Raw genomic sequence first — 18,713 nt, 5'->3', positions numbered from 1 at the left:
GCTGTACACAGAAGCTAGAGACTTGGCAGACCAAAAATCTAAAGATTAAGTATTCCCTTGACCTCAGAACTATGACTTGTGTTGGCTGAGATGAAACCCTAATGCCCCTAGTGGTCATTTACACTGTCAACAAAAAAGTGTGATCGTGAATCGTCCAGATATCCTAGTTATTGTAACAGTACAATTACTATCGTAAACCTGACAACACATCTGTGGCAGTCGCACATCAAGGCTGTTGCTGGTGTTTAAACCCAAATTTCTTGGCAGCATCTAATCCTTAACACCTTCCGAGCAGAAAACCCAACTGAGGGAAAACCTAGATTCGACAGCGGTTGCTTGTGTTTAGCCTCATGTTGGGAACAACAACAGACAATTAAAAAGTCATGTGAGCGAGACGCAGAATAACATTTTCCACTCACTGGAACCGTCACATCAAACAGGGCCTGAGAGTTCCTCCCATGACATTCTCGAGTCGAAACAGAACCTGAGGTGGTGCAACAACATCTGGCCATTCTGGGTCACAGAGTTCCCCGGTTCATGAGCAATTTTACAATTAGCCACCGTAATCCATCACCTACTGCCTCATCTCTTTCTGCTCATAATCTAATAGAAGCTCTTCCCGGGAGGCTAAATTTAGAACCCTGAAAGATACCACAAGGATGTCTTTGTGGAGGCCGGGCGGGTGGATGGGGGACGGTACTTCCTGTCTATGTGATGGCGGGAAATATGAACATCAAAACTGATAAAAGCATTGAATCTCCTCATAAAAAAAACAACTTTAATCCAGCAGTTCATCTATGATCCGACAGCGAGGCTAGCGGATGAATAACTAGCTAGCTAACTGGATCATCAGTAAGTTAGTAAGTAAGTAAGTAATTTATATTTATAGAGCACTTTTCCAGACCATCTAAACAATACTCAATAAAAGATATACTTTAAAGTTCAAGATAACACTGAGAACATCACAGGAGTTCCAGAGAATCAAGGAAAAGCCTGCACGAATGATAATGTCTTAAGATGTTTCTTGAAGGAGTCAGTAGATCATCAAACACAGAGAGAGAGGAAGATCGTTCCAAAGCTTAGGAGCAACAGCCTGGAAGCTCTACACACATTTACTCATGAGAACACTAAAGTAGAAAATAACCATTCAATGAAGAAGTCGCTGTCACTTTTTACTGCCTTTTCTACATGTATCGTGGAGCTAATGCTAGTTAGCAATACAGCTAATCCTGTGTAATGGTTTCCTTAAACCAATAAATCTACACATCTGCAGGTCATCATGACCGACAACACTGGACACACATCTGTTCCAACCGCGTAACACTGAACCCTCTCACATGTTGATCACCATCCAAGGTCACGGAACACTTTAATCTCTGGACGGTCGAGCATCCAGAAGCGCCGGCAAAGTGCAAGCTCAGCAAACTCCAGCCCAGGGGTGGTTCCATTCGGCCAGAATGGGGGAGGGTCGGCCGTGAGACGACATCATGAGAATGACGTCAGCTAAAAGGAGCAGATGTGTTGTTGAGGAGTCAGTTTGAACATCGACTCACTCGAGTCTGGCCTCAAAGTCGTTTGTGTTGTGGCGGCTGAGGATTGAAGAAGAGCTAATCAGGGGAACGATCACCACTCACCCCCCACTCCCTGGTGACTACACCTCCATCACGTGATCGCCCTCCGACGAAACTACACGGGGATCAATCGGCTAAAAGGCCGGAGACCACCAGGGAGTGTGACCCGGTGTCTTCAGGTCGGGAGTTCGTGACCTGGTCGAGGGTTTTTAATGGAGAAAGGGAACCGTTGAACTACAAAGAGTGTTTCACTGAAGACGACTAACCACGTTAGCTTGATGGTGTAATAAAACATGAACGGGTGTTTTCACAGTCAGTCACATGAGTAAAGAACAGAGAAGAGCAAGGAAAGAATTCAGTTGATGTTTTATTGCAGCAGCGCTAAGATCCTGCTGGTAGTAGTCGCAGGTATTGGCGTGACACTTCGGGCATGGATGGATGGATGCATGGATGGATGGATGGATGCATGGATGCATGGATGCATGGATGGATGGATGGATGGATGGATGGATGGATGGATGGATGGATGGATGGATGGATGGATGGATGGATGGATGGATGGATGGATGGATGGATGGATGGATGGATGGATGGATGGATGGATGGATGGATGGATGGATGGATGGATGGATGGATGGATGGATGCATGGATGGATGCATGGATGCATGGATGGATGGATGGATGGATGGATGGATGGATGGATGGATGGATGGATGGATGGATGGATGGATGGATGGATGGATGGATGGATGGATGGATGCATGGATGGATGGATGGATGGATGGATGGATGGATGGATATGGTATATTTCTGCTTGCTCCAGCGTGTTTACTTCAGTGCAAATGTTACTGTGCAGAGCGTTGCAAATTTTCTGTATTTTTATACGTATTAATAGTATATAAATCTATATTTAAATGGGTCCAAAAGTGTTAATATGAATATAAATTAATTTAATATATTGCACTATTCACAGTGGCTTCTAGTCTAGGGCGAACCAGAGTGTTGGCATGATCAATGTAGGAAAATAATCATAATAATATAATTATAATTATAATAACAATTTTGGAACACGGAGGATCAAAAACTATAAAGTCTAAAGTACATTTTCTTATTAGTGTATGACCTTTATGCAAGAGACTGTGTGTTCAATCCATTTTCAATGAATTTCGGTTGAAACGGTGTTGGAAATATTACTTGTTTTAAATGTATTTATGATAATATCTTCATGTTACACTTGCTAGCAGTGCCACAGTGTGTAAGGGGTTGCCAGATATTCTGCCAGAGCCTACCAGGCAGTGGCTGCTCGCATATAGAGGGCGCCGATCCGGCTTCCAAGGCTTTTATTTTGTAATTAGACATTTTTTACAAGCATTCTTTCCTAGTTTTAATTATGCTTTACTTTGAATATGTCAATTGTTATAAAGCTCAGTTGGTCAATTGATGTGGGATTCGTAGGTTCAAATCAAGCTCTATGTGTTTTAACTCTATGAGGGTTTTTGCGTTTCATTTATCAACTGTCTTTGTGTGTTTTTGTGTGTTTATGATAAAGTTCAATTAAAAAAAAGAAAAAAGGATAGTATTTACATGTGATGGTTATCTGGTAAATAATGTTTATAAGTGGTGGAAGAAAAGTTTATTATTTGCAAAAGATCATAAAAAATAAATGTATACGAGATACTTTAACAATAATATTTAATACTAGCAATATTTCAAACACTGTTCTATCCAGAATGAAAGGAGAGGTAAAGTAATGTTCATTTAGTAATACAGGCCTTTGTATCAAACTCGAAAAAACTGCCGAGATCGAACAAGCAATCTCTTGCTAAAGGATAAGTAAATCTACTCTAAACTCCATGGTTTTCCATGTTTCAAAATTATTATTATAATTATTATTATTTTCCTACATTGATCATGTCGACACTGGTTGAACCGGGACTAGAAGCCACTGTAAATAGTAAAATATGTAAAGTCATTTATATTCATATTTACACTATTGGACCAATTAAAATATATATTTATATACAATTAATACATAGAAAACATAATGAAAATTCGCAACGCATTTACATCAACATTTGCGCTGAAACATTAGTAAACAAGCTGGAACAAGCAGAATATTACCATATACTTTTATTTTGGTAATGTGGCTCCACATCTAATAGTATATATTGCCAGAGACCCGGCAATACCTGCCAAGGCCACTGGGAGGATCTCGCTGACTCTCTGTTATTGTGGAGTTCACAAGCAATTTATTGAAAATAAAGTAAAACCTTTATTTAAAATAATATATCCAACATTAGTGTGATTTAAACCTGTTGGAATTGATTAAATATATTTTCTGGGACGGTGAAAAATTATGCTTTTGATTCTAAATGAAGAAGGATTTAAGGAAGAAGGCGGTCGGAGACTCAGCTCCATCCTCTGCAGCTGAAGTGCTGACTCCGCACATGTCGACTTCAGAACAACAGAAGTGGAAACAGAACTGACGAGCAACCGTGAGTGAAAGAAGGACAACAAAAAGATCGCTGACAAGTGTGTGTGTGAGTGTGTGTGTGTGTGTGTGTGTGTGTGTGTGTGTGTGTGTGTGTGTGTGTGTGTGTGTGAGTGTGTGTGTGTGTGTGTGGGCTTGTCCGTGTGTTAGAGTTCAAACGATGAAGAACTGAACAAAGCCAGTGATTGACGACAGTGTTCCATTCATTAGATTGTGCTCAGGGGCGGGTCTCCCCCAGTACACACACACATACACACACACACACACACAGAAACAAATAAATGCATAAACACTCAAGCACAAACTCATGCATACACACACAGATATATGGACACAAAGGCATTAAACACACATACACAAACAGATGCACAGTCACACAGATTAGACAACACACACAAATGTACACAAACACACATTTGCAAACGGCATCTGCTCACAAAAAGACACAAACACACGCTCATATGTGCATGTTTTCGCAGACACAAACACACAGTTGGACGCACATACACATACACACTCTCAAATATACACATTCATGCATACACACAGACTGACACAGAAAAAACACAATCAGACAGACAAACACACATAAACACAAACTGACACACACGCACACAGACAAGCAAACAGACAAACACAAACACAAAGTGACAGACATGCACACATAAACACCGACTGAGTGACACACACACACACATATACGCAAACATAAACCCGACTGACACACAAACACAAGTATAAACACAAACTGTAAGACAGACGCACAAACACTGATACACACATCATGTAAACGAGTGATGGTTGTGTGTCTGTGATATGTGTGGTTCGGGCAGCAGCGGCTCCTCAACACGCCCGCGGAGGCTGAAACTCGACCTCCGAGCTGTGGAGTCATTATTCCACGGAAATCAATAACAACAAAAGGCAGAGCGAGAGAAAAGCAGCTGCTCTTCATCTGAACGCCACAGATGCTCCACACGATTGAACAACAAATAGTGTTTCTTTCCAAACCTGCGACCCACAATGCAACTTGAGCAGATATTTTTTATTGGACACGATAGTATAGTCAAGTTGTCTTCATGATTCCATTGTTGCTGTTTAAGTCGATTATTGTGTATATATATATTTTTTTTTAACAGAGAAGCAGCATAGAAAGGGATGCAAGTTACTAATACTTCAACACCTTCCTGGATCCAGATGAAACCAAGCAACAAACACTAACATCTGATCATTGTTCTCCAACCCATGATCAACATAACTGAAGTTTTCATTAAAACATGTAGAGTTTTACGACACATGTTCAACAACCATTTGAAAGAAATAATTGTTATAATAAAATACATAATTGGTCTTTTGGAGAGTCGGATCAAGGCTAGTCATCGTAGTCGACTTGTTGTGACAAACCACTACCTGTTGAAACCAACGTGTCACCAAACCTCTTCTAGTGTTTCAAGAGAAATATTCGGTGAGAATGAGGCAAACTATGGTTTGATTTAGCAGAAATACATGAAGAAACATTTAATCTCTAGTTGACACACGGCGGGTGGGATGTTTTAAACAGGAAGTGGGCTTAAGCAGACGGGAACTCACAAGCTTTCAGTAGACACAAGTTTCGACCTCAATAGTCATGAACCACTAATGTTTAAAATACTTAAAATCAGATTATTCAAAGTATTCAAAGTTATTTTTTAAAAAAGCATTTTTGTTATACAAAAGGAAATCCTTAAAAAAATAATCCTACAAAAGAACAAACAAATAAATAAAAAAAATGTGGTCGTCAAGAGAAAGAAAATAGAACACAGTGCAATAAAAAAATAGAATAAATGAATAAAAGTCTCAAGCAATGAATAACATACCTGATGGGAGGAACATTTGATAAATGACATAAAACGTTTTCAGTAAAAAAAAGGTGTTCAAGAAAACTAATTTTGAACTCATAAATATGTTCAATAAACGACTTTCAGTCTTTCTTTTACAAATGTTAAAGGAAAGACAACTCAACAAAAGTTAAGATAAATCTAAGAAAAACCTGACTAAGCAAAATTTGATGAAAAAAATAGAATTGACAAAACATATTAAAGAGAGATTATACCTATAATAATAGTAAAAATGTTTTTGTGGTCTTTTGTTGGAAACCACATTTTTTTTGCTCAGTTCCAGGGAACTGCTATGTCCATGTGTCATTCTTCTTCAGAAAGCTTCATCAAACCGTGGTTAATTTCTGGTTACGAGGCTTCGTTTGAATATATTTATCTTGAATCAGAGTTCCTTGAACGCACCACCGTGTGTGTGTAGTATTAACTTTAATGATGCCTGTAAAACAAACGTCTGGCTGTGAGGCTATTTTATCAAGTCATCGAAATCTAAATGGCCCAGAATTTTTTTTTAAATATCTTCATGGAGTGAGCGACAAATAATGTCCTTATAACTTCATACAGACTTTGAATCCACAACAACAAACGCACACAGCTGCCGCACAGGTCTGGTCGCGGGTGACGTGTGTAACTGAAAAGCAACAGTTGTGTCCTCAGGGGAAGAACCGACTCGTGCCGGTCACAGACGACTGACTTTCTTCTTCTCTGCAGACACATTCCTCTCAAGATTCCCCCTCCTGGAAGCTCCGCTAGACTCGAGTCGCTCCCTCAGATCCAGATCGCCGTGACCCCGAAGTTAAATGAGCCCGGATCTGACCCATGAGTCACAAAAACTTGTGAAGAATCGTCTTCACAACAACGACAACATTATCTGATTAAAAACCGACGCGAGTTAACTCTTCAAGTTTCACTGGACGTGTCGCGCTTCACAGATGATCGACCATGTGTGCCGACGCTAACGTCTCACAGCTTCCAGATGCCTACAGCGGAGCTCCTGGTGCCCTGAGATGACCCTCAAGTATCACAACAAAGAAGTAACTCAACTCCTGTCTATGCGGATTGTTACCATCACATGACGCACCAACACGATTTCGCTTTCATAGAGAAAACGAATCCCAACACGACTGAAGTGCCAATGATGCTGTACTAACGTAGAAGATGTGCTTATTACTATGCAGATAAAGTACTAATGATTTGGAAGTGACATTTTAACTGACATGTTACAATGTAGCTGAGAAGCTTATGAAACTGTAGCAACATTGTAGATGTGGTGCTAATGAAACTGTAGCAACAATGTAGCTGAGAAGTTAAATAAAGCTGTAGCAACAAGTTAGCAGAGGAGCTAATGAAGCTGTAGCAACAATGTAGCTGACAGGCTAAATAAAGCTGTAGCAACAAGTTAGCAGAGGAGCTAATGAAGCTGTAGCCTCAATGTAGCTGACAAGCTAAATAAAGCTGTAGCAACTAGGTAGCAGAGAAGCTAATGAAGCTGTAGCAACAATGTAGCTGACAAGCTAAATAAAGCTGTAGCAACTAGGTAGCAGAGAAGCTAATGAAGCTGTAGCAACAATGTAGCTGACAAGCTAATATAGCTGTAGCAACCATGTAGCTGTGGTGCTAATGAAGCTGTAGCAATAATCTAGCTGTGGTGCTAATGAAGCTGTAGCAGCAGTGTAGCTGTGGTGCTGATGAAGCTGCAGCAACAATGTAGCTGACAAGCTAAATAAAGCTGTAGCAACAATGTAGCTGAGAAGCTAAGGAAGCTTAAGCAACAATGTAGCTGACAAGCTAAATAAAGTTGTAGCAACAATGTAGCTGACGAGCTAAATTAAGCTGTAGCAACAATGTAGCTGAGAACCTAATGAAGCTGTAGCAACAATCCTTTTGAATAGCTGATGTAGTTGTAGCAACAATTTAGCTGATGAGCGAATGAAGCTTAAAAAATAATATAGCTGAGAAGCTAATGAAGCTGTAACAACAATGTCCTCAAATAGTTTATGTAGTCGTAGCCACAATGTAGCAACAAAGTATCTGGCGTACTAATGAAGTTGTAGCAACAATGCTTTTAAATAGCGGATGTAGTTGTAGCAACGATGTAGCTAAAGTGCTAATGTAGCAGTAGCAACAATGTAGCAAAAGTGCTAATAAAACCTAACAGCTAATAAAGTTGTAGCAACAAAGTATCTCATGTACTATTAAAGTTGTAGCAACAATGTAGTTGAAGTGCTAATTATGTTATAGCAACAACCTAGCTTACGTGCTAAATACTTAATAGCTGTAGTAACTGAGTAGCTAATGTGGTAATAAGTATGGCCATAACAAAGTTATCAGAGTAGCTTGAAGTATAAATAAAGTGCTTATAAAGCTGTAGCAACAAGTAAACATTAGTGTCAGTACCATGTAGCTTGTGCAACATAGCCGAAGTGCTACTGGTTAAAGATGGGACATCAAGTGCTAAAATGACGGTACCATGATGATGCTTAAGTAGTATACGACAAAGTATATTGAAAACAACAGTTGATATTAACTTCTTAAAGGCAGAAACCATTGTGAAGTTCACACGTGTCATCATTCGTTTCAGGCGAGAGACTCATACCACTGTTGTCGTCCGACTGGTTGAAGCCACACAGCTGACAGATGGAGCGAACCCACTTGTTCATCTCCACCTCCGTCTCCGCCACCAGGTAGAAGGTCCGGTCCGAGGTCTTGATGTCGAACACGAAGCTGTCCTGGAACTCCTTCCTCTTGAAGGTCAGCCCGGCGTCCACCTGCTCGCAGCAGTGCAGGTCGATGACCCGGATGGGCTTCTTGGAGTGGTCGTTCTTGTAGTACTCCAGCACGTCAGGGTCGCCGCTCATGCGACCGCTGCGCAGGATGAACCAGCGCTTCTTCCAGGCCTGAGGGGAGACCAGAGAGTCAGGGAGGACGAGACCAGCTGCTGCTGCCGAGACAACTGAAACCAGTCTGACACCGTTGTTGTTGTGTGTGCGTGTGTGTGTGTGTGTGTGGGTTGGTGTGTGTCTACAGGTGGATCCAACACTTCCTGATGTCCCTGCATGACTTTTTTTTTTTTTTTTTATTCAGTTTGTGTTTAATAGTTATCATTAGTTGGCAAATATTTAGGTAGGTTTCTTATTTATGTAATCAGTTTTGTCAACATTTATTCATTTACCGTGTCTGTCAGTCACATGATTGTTTACTTGACAGTTCAATAATTCATTGATACACGTTTATTCTTCCTGCATTGATAAACATATTATTGTCAACTTTATAATGCATCAGCTTCAAAATAAGAAAAATAAGGATTCTTTTGTGGACTTTATTGAGCAAATATTTTTATTTTGTCTGGTTCTCTTTATCCCTAACTTTACTAAGTTATATAATAATTATTTATCTTTTCTGACTCTTACATGATTGTTCCTTGAGTTCATTTGTAGTATTTATACTGTTACTTATTATTATCACCTAAATCTGAATTTCTTTGTTCTGTATTGTGTATGTAAAGTATTTTATTCAGTATGTAAATGTGTTTTTTTTACAACCAAATCTATTGACACAAAAGTCAAGTATTTTCTAAAACAGTTAATATTCTGGACAAAGAGCTTAAAAAAAGCTTTAAAAAAATATAATGCTGACTTTAGTCGAAAAATAGTTTATTTTTATTTTTATTTTGTCTGTTGAGGTTTAGTTTTCTTCCTCAACATTTGCTTCTTTATTTTTTCTGACTGTTTCTTTTCTAGTTCCTTGAGTTTTTAGTTTTTTTTAATCTTTAATATTTTACTGTCAACCTTTTTCAACATTTGTTGTTCTTTTGAAAAACACTTTATTTGACGACCACATTTAATCGAGACTTGTTTTCTTACTAAAGCCAAACAAAAAGTGCTGAAAAAAAATAAACAAAGAGTGAATTAAAAAATAATAAAACTATAATTCATACTACAAGAATCACTATTGTTGTTGATGTATGTATTATTATTTGTGTTCATTTGTTTATATTATGATTTGTTTATATCATGTTATCTATTATCATTACTATTCATTAAAATTGTATATATTTTAGAATGGTTTATATGATTTGTATTGTTAATTATTGTTATTGTTTTGTGTACTGTATGTCTTAAAAGCATGTGTACTGTAAGTATGTTAAATCTTCTCTCTTAAATCTTCCCAAAAGTGCGAAGAATAAAGTTGTATCAAAATAAAAAATCCAAATATTCACTCATCTATACACCCTTTCTTTATTATGAGGTCGAGGAGGCAGCAGCTTAAGTACAGACGCCCCACCTACATTGTTTTAGATCGGCTCAAGGGACTGAGTACCCTAAAGAGATGTTATTCGAGATCCATCTATTTTTTTTGCTAACATAAACCATGTGAAACCTGACACTTTAGGCCCAGATAGTCATAAATGAATCTAAAGAAAACCAGATCTCAGATAAGATGCGAAACTTCACCACCGACACAGGTTCGGTTCAAACTTCCTGTCAAAAGAGATAAAGAGTGAATTTGACATTTCGTATTTCAACCACCGCGTTGCCATAGCGACCCCCCCCAGGCTCTGCCCTCTTGCCGCCCCCGACCCAACGTGAGCCAGCAGAGGAGCCGGACTGGTTCTGAACAGGTGGAAGAACTCCGTCACTTGTGCAAACACGACGTCTCGCAGGATTCTCCTCGCTCAGAGTCAACAAGCACAGAGTCTCCGGGGCATCAGTGACGACACCGACTCCATCGCGACAAGGCCACGATGTTCCTCCGGTGTGGCGTTCAGGGGCCCCTCGTCCTCGCAGAGGAAAGAGAGACCAGGAAGGGAAATGGAGGCCGGGTGGGCGGCAGAAATGAGGGGGTGGTGTGGGGGGTGCGGTTGGACATCTGCCAGAGATGCACTTCCGCCCTGCGATGTCTCACACATGCAGGCTTCTGACACGCAGGATCCTGCGGACCCCCCTCCTGGAGCCCCTTTCACTGCTGCAACCGCCGCCGCTTCACAGCCGAACTTGTTGTTGAAGGCCGCAGAAAGGGGGCGCTCTCACACAGCTGTGACTCACTAGTCAAAACCATGAGACATTTCCTCGAAAACAGAAGGCAAGAAAATGTATAAGTTACTTTCCAGAAAGAGAAAGAATCTCGATGAGATTCAAAGCACCTTCTTCAACTGAGCTGTGTCTCGAATCGCGTACTTGCATACTCAAAGTTAGTATTTTAAGTGCGCCTCAATTCTTAGTATGCAAAATTTAGTGCGCCATGCACACTAAATTGGCACTAAAACACCCACAAAACTGAGTAAGGTTCAATGGACACTATCTACCCTAAACAGTCGCCATCTTAGTGACGTTGACATTGTAAGCATAAGTTACATCATATATATAAATATATATATATATATATATTTATATACTTACAGGTGCATTTTCAGCAGCAGTAGGAGGATGAGACGTCTTTGGTGCTGATACCAGCTTAAATATCTTGCAAATATTTAGTTTCTCATATTTTTTCTTTATTTCTTCTTCCAAACTTGCAAAACGTGCTGCCAGCAGGTGTCGCTAGTGTTCCTACAGTTGGTTGCAACCATCGTTAAAAAGAAGTAGAAGAAGAAGCTGTCGCGTCATTTCCGGTTAGTGCGTAGCAGAAGTGTTTGATTTGAGACATACCATCTGTCTGGAATTTGCGTACTAGTTAGTACGTACACTATCCTGATGCATACTAACTTCTAGTATACTAAGAGAAGTATGCAATTTGACACACTGGTCACTGGTGTTTGTTAGCATTGGCGGCAGCTAGCATGCTAACTAGCACTCCTAAAATATCCTGCTCATACCAAACACAAAGCGTGTGTTGAAAGTTGAATTACATGCAACTTTAAAGTATTGGTTCTAGTATAACTGTGTGACACGCTCGAGGGCACCTGCATGAATCTATAGAGTGTTTATTTCAACATCTTTAGCAGCTTAAAAAGACAAAACTTGGACAAGTACATACATTCCAAATATTGTCTCTACACTTGTGTAAATGAGGTTAAAGTCTATTAACTCCTCAGCTGGACCAGTGGGCTTCACTCCGGCTCCGAAGTTTTTCCCACAATGTTGGGTTTCAGTTCCATGTCTGCTCTTGTAAATCTCTCCATTCTCTAAATATTTAAGCATCAGCTTCAGAACACGGTGTCTGTCTTCTGGTCCGTTTTTGGTCGAGTGCCACGACCGCGTCACCAGTTACAAACCTTTCTTCTTCTTTTTGCCTTTTCTGGGAGTGAAAAATAGACTTGTTTAGTCGAGACTTGGAGCGGAGCCCAGTTTCCAGAGGTCAGCGCGACCCCCGCCGACTGAGAAGCCCCCTGAAGACAAAGTTCAGGTTCTCAACACCTCCTCCGCCTCCGCGTCGACACACGTCATGCGATCATCGCGTCGAACGGCTTTGTAGGAAGTCGCGACGACGTCACCGCAGCAGCAAACATGTTGACAGAGTAAAGCCGCCCTCCAGCTGCAGACATTTTCTTCTCATTTCTGACATTGAAGGTTCAGTCAAAGCAAACGAAATCTATATCATGTAGCCATTAGCACCATAGTACGGAGCCCAAGACTTGACATGGAACTTCTATTACTTTATTATGCCGGATACTCAGTTGGTAGAGTCCACTAGACATTTCGAAGATGCAGGTTCGATTCCCTGCACGTCACTTTGCAATTTTCACGTATTTATTTTAGATCTTACTATGTTGCAGCTGCAGTAGTAGACCTGCACTCTTGGTTCTTTCTTTATTTAGTAAGAGTATTCATTCGTGTACCCGTGCTGTGTCTCAAATCGCATACTTAGTATACTAGAAGTTAGTATGCATCAAGATACTGTATGTACTAACTAGTACGCAAATTCTCCACAGATAGTATGTCTCAAATCAAACATTGCTGCTACACACTAACCGGTAAAATGACGCGACAGCTTCTTCGTTTACTTCTATTTAACGATGGTTTCAACAGCTGTTGGAACACTAGCGACACCTGCTGGCAGCACGTTTTAAAAGTAATAAAGAAATAAAGAAAAAATATGAGAATCGAAATATTCGCGAGATATTTAAGCTGGTATCAGCACCGTGTCATCCTCCTACTGCTGCTGAAAATGCACCTGTAAGTATATGAATATATATATATATATATATATATATGACGTAACTTCCGTTTAAAACGTAATTAAGATGGCGGCCGTTTAGGGTGGTTAGTGTCCATTGAACCATACTCAGTTTTGTGGATGTTTTAGTACGGCAATTTAGTGTGCATGGCGCACTAAATTTCGCATACTAAGAATTGAGACGCACTAACGCACTAAAAATACTAACTTTGAGTACGCAAGTATGCGATTTGAGACACAGCACCGGGCTCCGTACTATAGTGCTATTGAATAGTGATGGTTTGGATGAAGCAGTGTCATTATCTTCAGAGTCCACTAGATGGCGGTCTCTGCACTATTTTCCTTTGTTTTGAACAACTGTTCTAATGAAACATCACATCATTTTTAAACTGCTAACGCCACCTACTGACCTCTAAACAACATGACACTGCCTCATGAAGCGTCATCAGACCATCACTAGTATTTAACTATTAGCTGTTGTATCGTTCTAAGGACAAAGTGCTAAACGAGAAGTTAAGTTTCTCAGTGGTACAATGTTGAAGATGAAGTTCTTCTTAGTTCTTCAGTTCAACAGGAAGAATTACAATGAAAGTTAAAAAAGATCTGAGTGTTAATAAGAACGTTCCAGATCCAGTAACAGCAGCGAAGATGCGAACAATCCAATAGAAACAACTGGTTTTCTTACAGAAACTGAGAGAGAGAGAGAGAGAGAGAGAGATGTTCTACACTCACACTCCTCCTGACCTCAAACTGTCCATCATCAGACACACAAGACACGCTTTTCAAACATCACCATCTCAGAGACGCCGAGGTTCGAAGACGCGTCTCGGAGATGTTTAAAGAAGGAAGTGAAGTCTGAGGATAAACTCACACGCCTGCTGCCCTCGTTGACAACTGGACTGCGGGATCCGGTGCGATCGAAGCGACGTCTGAAGCGAGAACCGTTGAGTTCAAACGCTGAAGAAGACACGAGGAATGACCGAGACTTTAAGGCAGCAGGTCAACAAATGATGAGGTCAGGAACAATGTTTCTTAAAGATGGCAGCCATGTTTGTAGTCAAACATGGCTGCCATCTGCAAATCCAGGCGTTGACAGATTGATTGTTTCTCTGATTCACCTGGACCAGGTCCAGATCCAGATCCAGGCCAGACAAGAGCCAGGACCAGACAAGAGCCAGAACAGGTCCACATCATGTCAAGAAGCTAACGGGTCTATTTGAGAACCGAGGAAGGAAGCGCTTTCCTAACAAATCCACCAGAAACAATATTCAGCTTCTAAAAGAAAAGGAAAAAAAAGGATCAAACATGGAGTTTGTTTTTGTTCAGGATCTATTTTTTGCTGACAACAATGAGTTTTAGAGAAAACAAACAAAACTCTTTGGTTCACAGGAAGAAAAAAAAAAAAGAAGCAAAGGTGACCTGGAGAGTCGAAGCTTCCTTCAAACGTGTGACAGTTTGATGGTAACACAGTTGAACTTATGACCAGGTTAAACATAATGTAAGTAATATTATCTAAAATACACGTCAGACACAACCGTTGTGTATGTTCAAGAAAATACTAGAAACTTAAATTGAACTTTTTGAAGATTAACTGTAGCGTAACTTTGGATGGAACTCTAGTCACCTCTGAGTATTTTCTCTTCTTCCTGCCTCCACATTTCTACCTCTGGATGCCGAAGCACTCATTTCGCTTGACTACCCCTGGTGGTCAGAAAATCAATGTGCAACCTGATTTTTTTTTTTTTTCTTTGTCCCTTTTCTGAATATTTATTCAGAATCAGAAAAAATGTATTGCCAGTGTTGTCCACACAAAATTGGAATTTGTTGTGGTGTCATTACAAAATATATATATAACAAAAAAAAGCAAAAATCAATACAAATAAAAAATAAATTCACTAAATAAAACAATAAATAAATAAAAAGATCATTTTCATAAAAGCTTATTTCAGAAAGGTTTATTATTGCCATTCTTGTGTCTTATGTTCATCTTTATTTATTTTTATTTAATCTATTTTTCTGTACATTTTCCATCATGTTGTTTTTGTCTCGGCGGCCCCTCACAACAGTCAAAGCATATGATGTGGCCCCTGAGGAAATTGAAATGGATCGAACAAATGTACTTCACAAAAAAAATTGGAAGTATTAACACAATGTCAAAAAAGATTAACATTTATACATTTATATATTGATATAATACGAATAATTGTTTGTCCACAGAGAAACAACTACAGACAAACATTTAAATATGACATAAACACTAAAGTATTTTTCATTTTGAGGGACATTTAAAAAGAGTAGTCACCGGAATGTCAAGATGAAAAGGAAAATAAAAAAATAGAATTTATGTATACTTTTGTATTGATGTTAATACAGGAGTTCTGGGTTAAAAATACAAGGAAAAAACTAATCCAAAAACAAAAGTAATTTATAGACTTTTAAATACTTTAGGGAAAATGAATTTACAGAAGGGTTGTTAAATATCTCAAACATTTCCTTACTTTACATTAGTAATGGTTTTACTCAGTCAAACTGACGCTGGTAATAGAGCAGGCCACGTCTTTGTCCTACATCTTTACATCAAACTAAAGTGTTGATTCACCTTTTGTGTGTTTGCTCGACCGTGTTGTGTTGTTGTGAAAGACCTGAGTCACACCATGAACACACAACAAGTGTCTGTGAGCAACACGGCCCGCGGGCATGTCTTCCCACTCGAGGACGATCCTCGTCTACAACCGATGGATTCAGGCAAAACAATCACCTGGGGTGTGTCGTCACACCTCACCTGTGTGCGTTCGTGCGTGCGTACGTACGTGCGTGCGTGTCGTAGTAGCCCGGCGTCGACAAACACGCCGACGACTCGGTCAACATGTTTTCAAATGACTGCGAGCAAACAACACGAGCGACACATTAATTCCAGGTAAGGTTCTGTTTACAACGTTTCTATTAACCCACAACAGCGTGCAGCCGCACACACGAGTACACACAGACTCACACGGTCCAGCTGCACAAACACTCAGACAGCTTGACGACCGTCGTCATTGTTATCGTGTATTATTAGTGTAAAGCTGTTCCAGGACTGTAACATTGACCTTCATGCGTGGCTTTGAGAACCAGCGGATCAAACTTTTAGTGTAACTCTATGACACCTGTGCATAAGGTGGCGTCTATTTCATGATTTTGGAGAATTTCAGAATTTTTCAAAATGGATTTAAACGGAACTTTGTTTATTGAAATCTGTTGGATGACCTATGTTTAAATGTAAATAAAAAATGTTTTAGTCACATTAATAAAAACATATTGATACAAACACAAATTTTCATCATATCATGATTAAAATCATCACTATTGGTGCAAAACTAAACATTTTTTTTTAGAATAAAAAAATAAATTCTAATATGAAGATCCTCATGTCGGTCATTCCTGCAGTTTGGTGAATGACATCATTCAAACGCTTCGATAAAATGACGTCAACCACACAGAGAAGATATTGATCCACAACTATACGTGAGTGCAGTGGTGGGAGATACATTTACTCAGGGGTCACATCTTATACCGTGGCTGTTGCCAAGATAATAAATCAAGATGATAAAATTAACCAAATTAAAATTATAATTTTATTCAACTTCTTATTTATGTCATACAAAAATCACTTTTTTTCCCCAATAAATACAATAAAATCTTAGGAAAAAGCCCTACAACAAAATTAGTATTGAGAGATGAGTAATGAATAATCAAAATAAATACAAAATAAAATTGTTCGCTTCTACGTGATCTTTGACCTCATGAGGGCCACGTGAACACAATAGAAAGAGCCTCGTGTCCTAGTCTGTTCTTCCTGAGCGTAAACACCGTGACCATCTGGAAATGATGTTCTCACGCGTCACGCTGCCTCACCTGTCAGTAACGTATGAACACGCTCTGACGCCGGAGTCCTCAGATGCTCCAGGAGACATTGCTATCGTAAAGTCTACAGAGCTGAATAAACTGCAGGTAGGAGGGAACCCTGGACAAAGTATCAGTTTAAAGTCTGCAGAGAAAAAGGTAGAATGCAGAGAAAAGATCCATAAGAAAAGCCAAATATTAACAATAAAGTGAAAGAAAAATGTTCTATTTCAATCAGTAGTTATGAACAAACGTCAATGATAAGATTTATATTAAAACAAATAATGTAAGCTTTGTATTCAAATTTAAATTATATATTTATATACAGTATATATACTGTAAATATATAATATTACAAAATCGGAATGTAAGTAAAATAATAGAAAAATTGAAAAAAACATTGAACAAATGATGGTATTAGAAAGTATGTTTTAAAATAAATATGTCGACCACATGCAGACCAGAAATGCACAATCAAACGACCGCTCTTTGCTGTCGATAAATGTTTTTGGACTGTGGGAGGAAACCAGAGTGTCCAAAGAGACCCCACAGTGACATCATTTAAACTCCACTCAGACAGAAGCCCAGATTTAAAAGCCTTCTGGGAAGTGAGGCCAACAGTCAGAAGCGGCTTCCACCTGACGAGGCGTTCACTGACCGAACAGCGGTCGTTCGAGCAAATCCATCTCTTCTCCTGCCATTCATGTCACTTTCTGGGAGGAAAACTTTGAGGCAGAAGAAGGTTTTTGTGTTTCCATCGTGTCGTCTCTGTCGCAGCGAAAGTTGATCAGGAAAACTGTGAAACAATTTTAGAACCCCTGAGTTATCTATCATAATCTCAGGTTCTACGAATTGGTGCGAAGCCCTCAAACAGCTTCGCTATTGGTTTAAACCCAAGGCGAAGCTGTTAGAGGGCGGAGCACCAATATGAAGTAGAACTTCACCATCACAGTCAGTCCAGGGATGAAGCCTAGAATGAATCTATTTTTTTTTTTTTAAATGTTGTGAGAAATCTTTAAAATGTCCAGATGTGCTAACATGCTAACACCATGGAGAGGACCGCAGGCCCTCGGCTACATTAGCAGACAACACAACAACAGTACTCTTTAACAGAGAACTACAAAAGCACTAACAAAAGCACATAGCTTCGCCAAGGACTACACTTCACATTTTCTTTTAAAAATAAATAAATAAACACAAATTCCATGGATGAAGTATTGTGTAGATTCAAGTGTGTGAGCCTGGAGTCAAACTCGCAGCATTCGTGTGCCGACATCAGCCTTTGAGCAAACTTTACGAGACGATCTCTTCCAGTAAATCCAGGTTATCGCAAACCAAACAGGAGCTCCGACTGTGCCGACGCCGTCTCTTGTGTTCTCAGCGGCTCATTATCGGAGCCGGAGGAGATCCAGATGTTCCGAGGTGGACCAGAAAGCCGACCCGGGCGCTCGACGGCACCGAGACTTCCCCTCCACCATCGTGCGAAGAGGATCGAGGTCGCTCGAGTTTCCTCGCAGGCGCAGCGTCGACCTTGAAGAGACGCAGCTGTGGGACTGTAAGATAAAACTTCCCTCGACGGACGGCTTGACGGACCCGGCTGGAAGAATTTCGGGTCGCATCTCTGGTTACGCCTGCCTGGATGTCGCCGGTCGCTCTGGTGTACGAAGACGTCCAGAACATGGATGGGTTTAGGGTTCTGTTTACGAACAACACGACTGGACTGGTCGAGTGAGTTCGGTGCGGAAATCTTCGAGTTAACAGTGGAGCGACTTTGAATCCCA

The 18,713-nt window shown here is 40.0% G+C and overlaps 1 protein-coding gene across 3 annotated transcripts in view; it reads right to left on the bottom strand.

Annotated features, from left to right (window-relative positions):
- Positions 1 to 18,713, bottom strand: part of gab2 (GRB2-associated binding protein 2) — a 45,430-nt gene that overhangs the window by 15,592 nt on the left and 11,125 nt on the right. For all 3 annotated transcript variants that reach the window (XR_015711850.1, XM_087795531.1, XM_087795530.1), the window contains exon 2: positions 8,531 to 8,831. Coding sequence is in view for 2 of the 3 variants with exons in the window: in XM_087795531.1 (XP_087651657.1) it covers positions 8,531 to 8,831 (301 nt within the window). In the remaining variant the exon portion in view is untranslated. The remainder of the gene's footprint in view (positions 1 to 8,530; positions 8,832 to 18,713) is intronic.

The sequence above is a fragment of the Callionymus lyra genome, chromosome 7, assembly GCF_982586985.1.
Source record: "Callionymus lyra chromosome 7, fCalLyr1.hap1.1, whole genome shotgun sequence".
Taxonomy (NCBI): Eukaryota; Metazoa; Chordata; class Actinopteri; order Syngnathiformes; family Callionymidae; genus Callionymus; species Callionymus lyra.
This window is presented reverse-complemented; position numbering and strand designations above follow the sequence as displayed.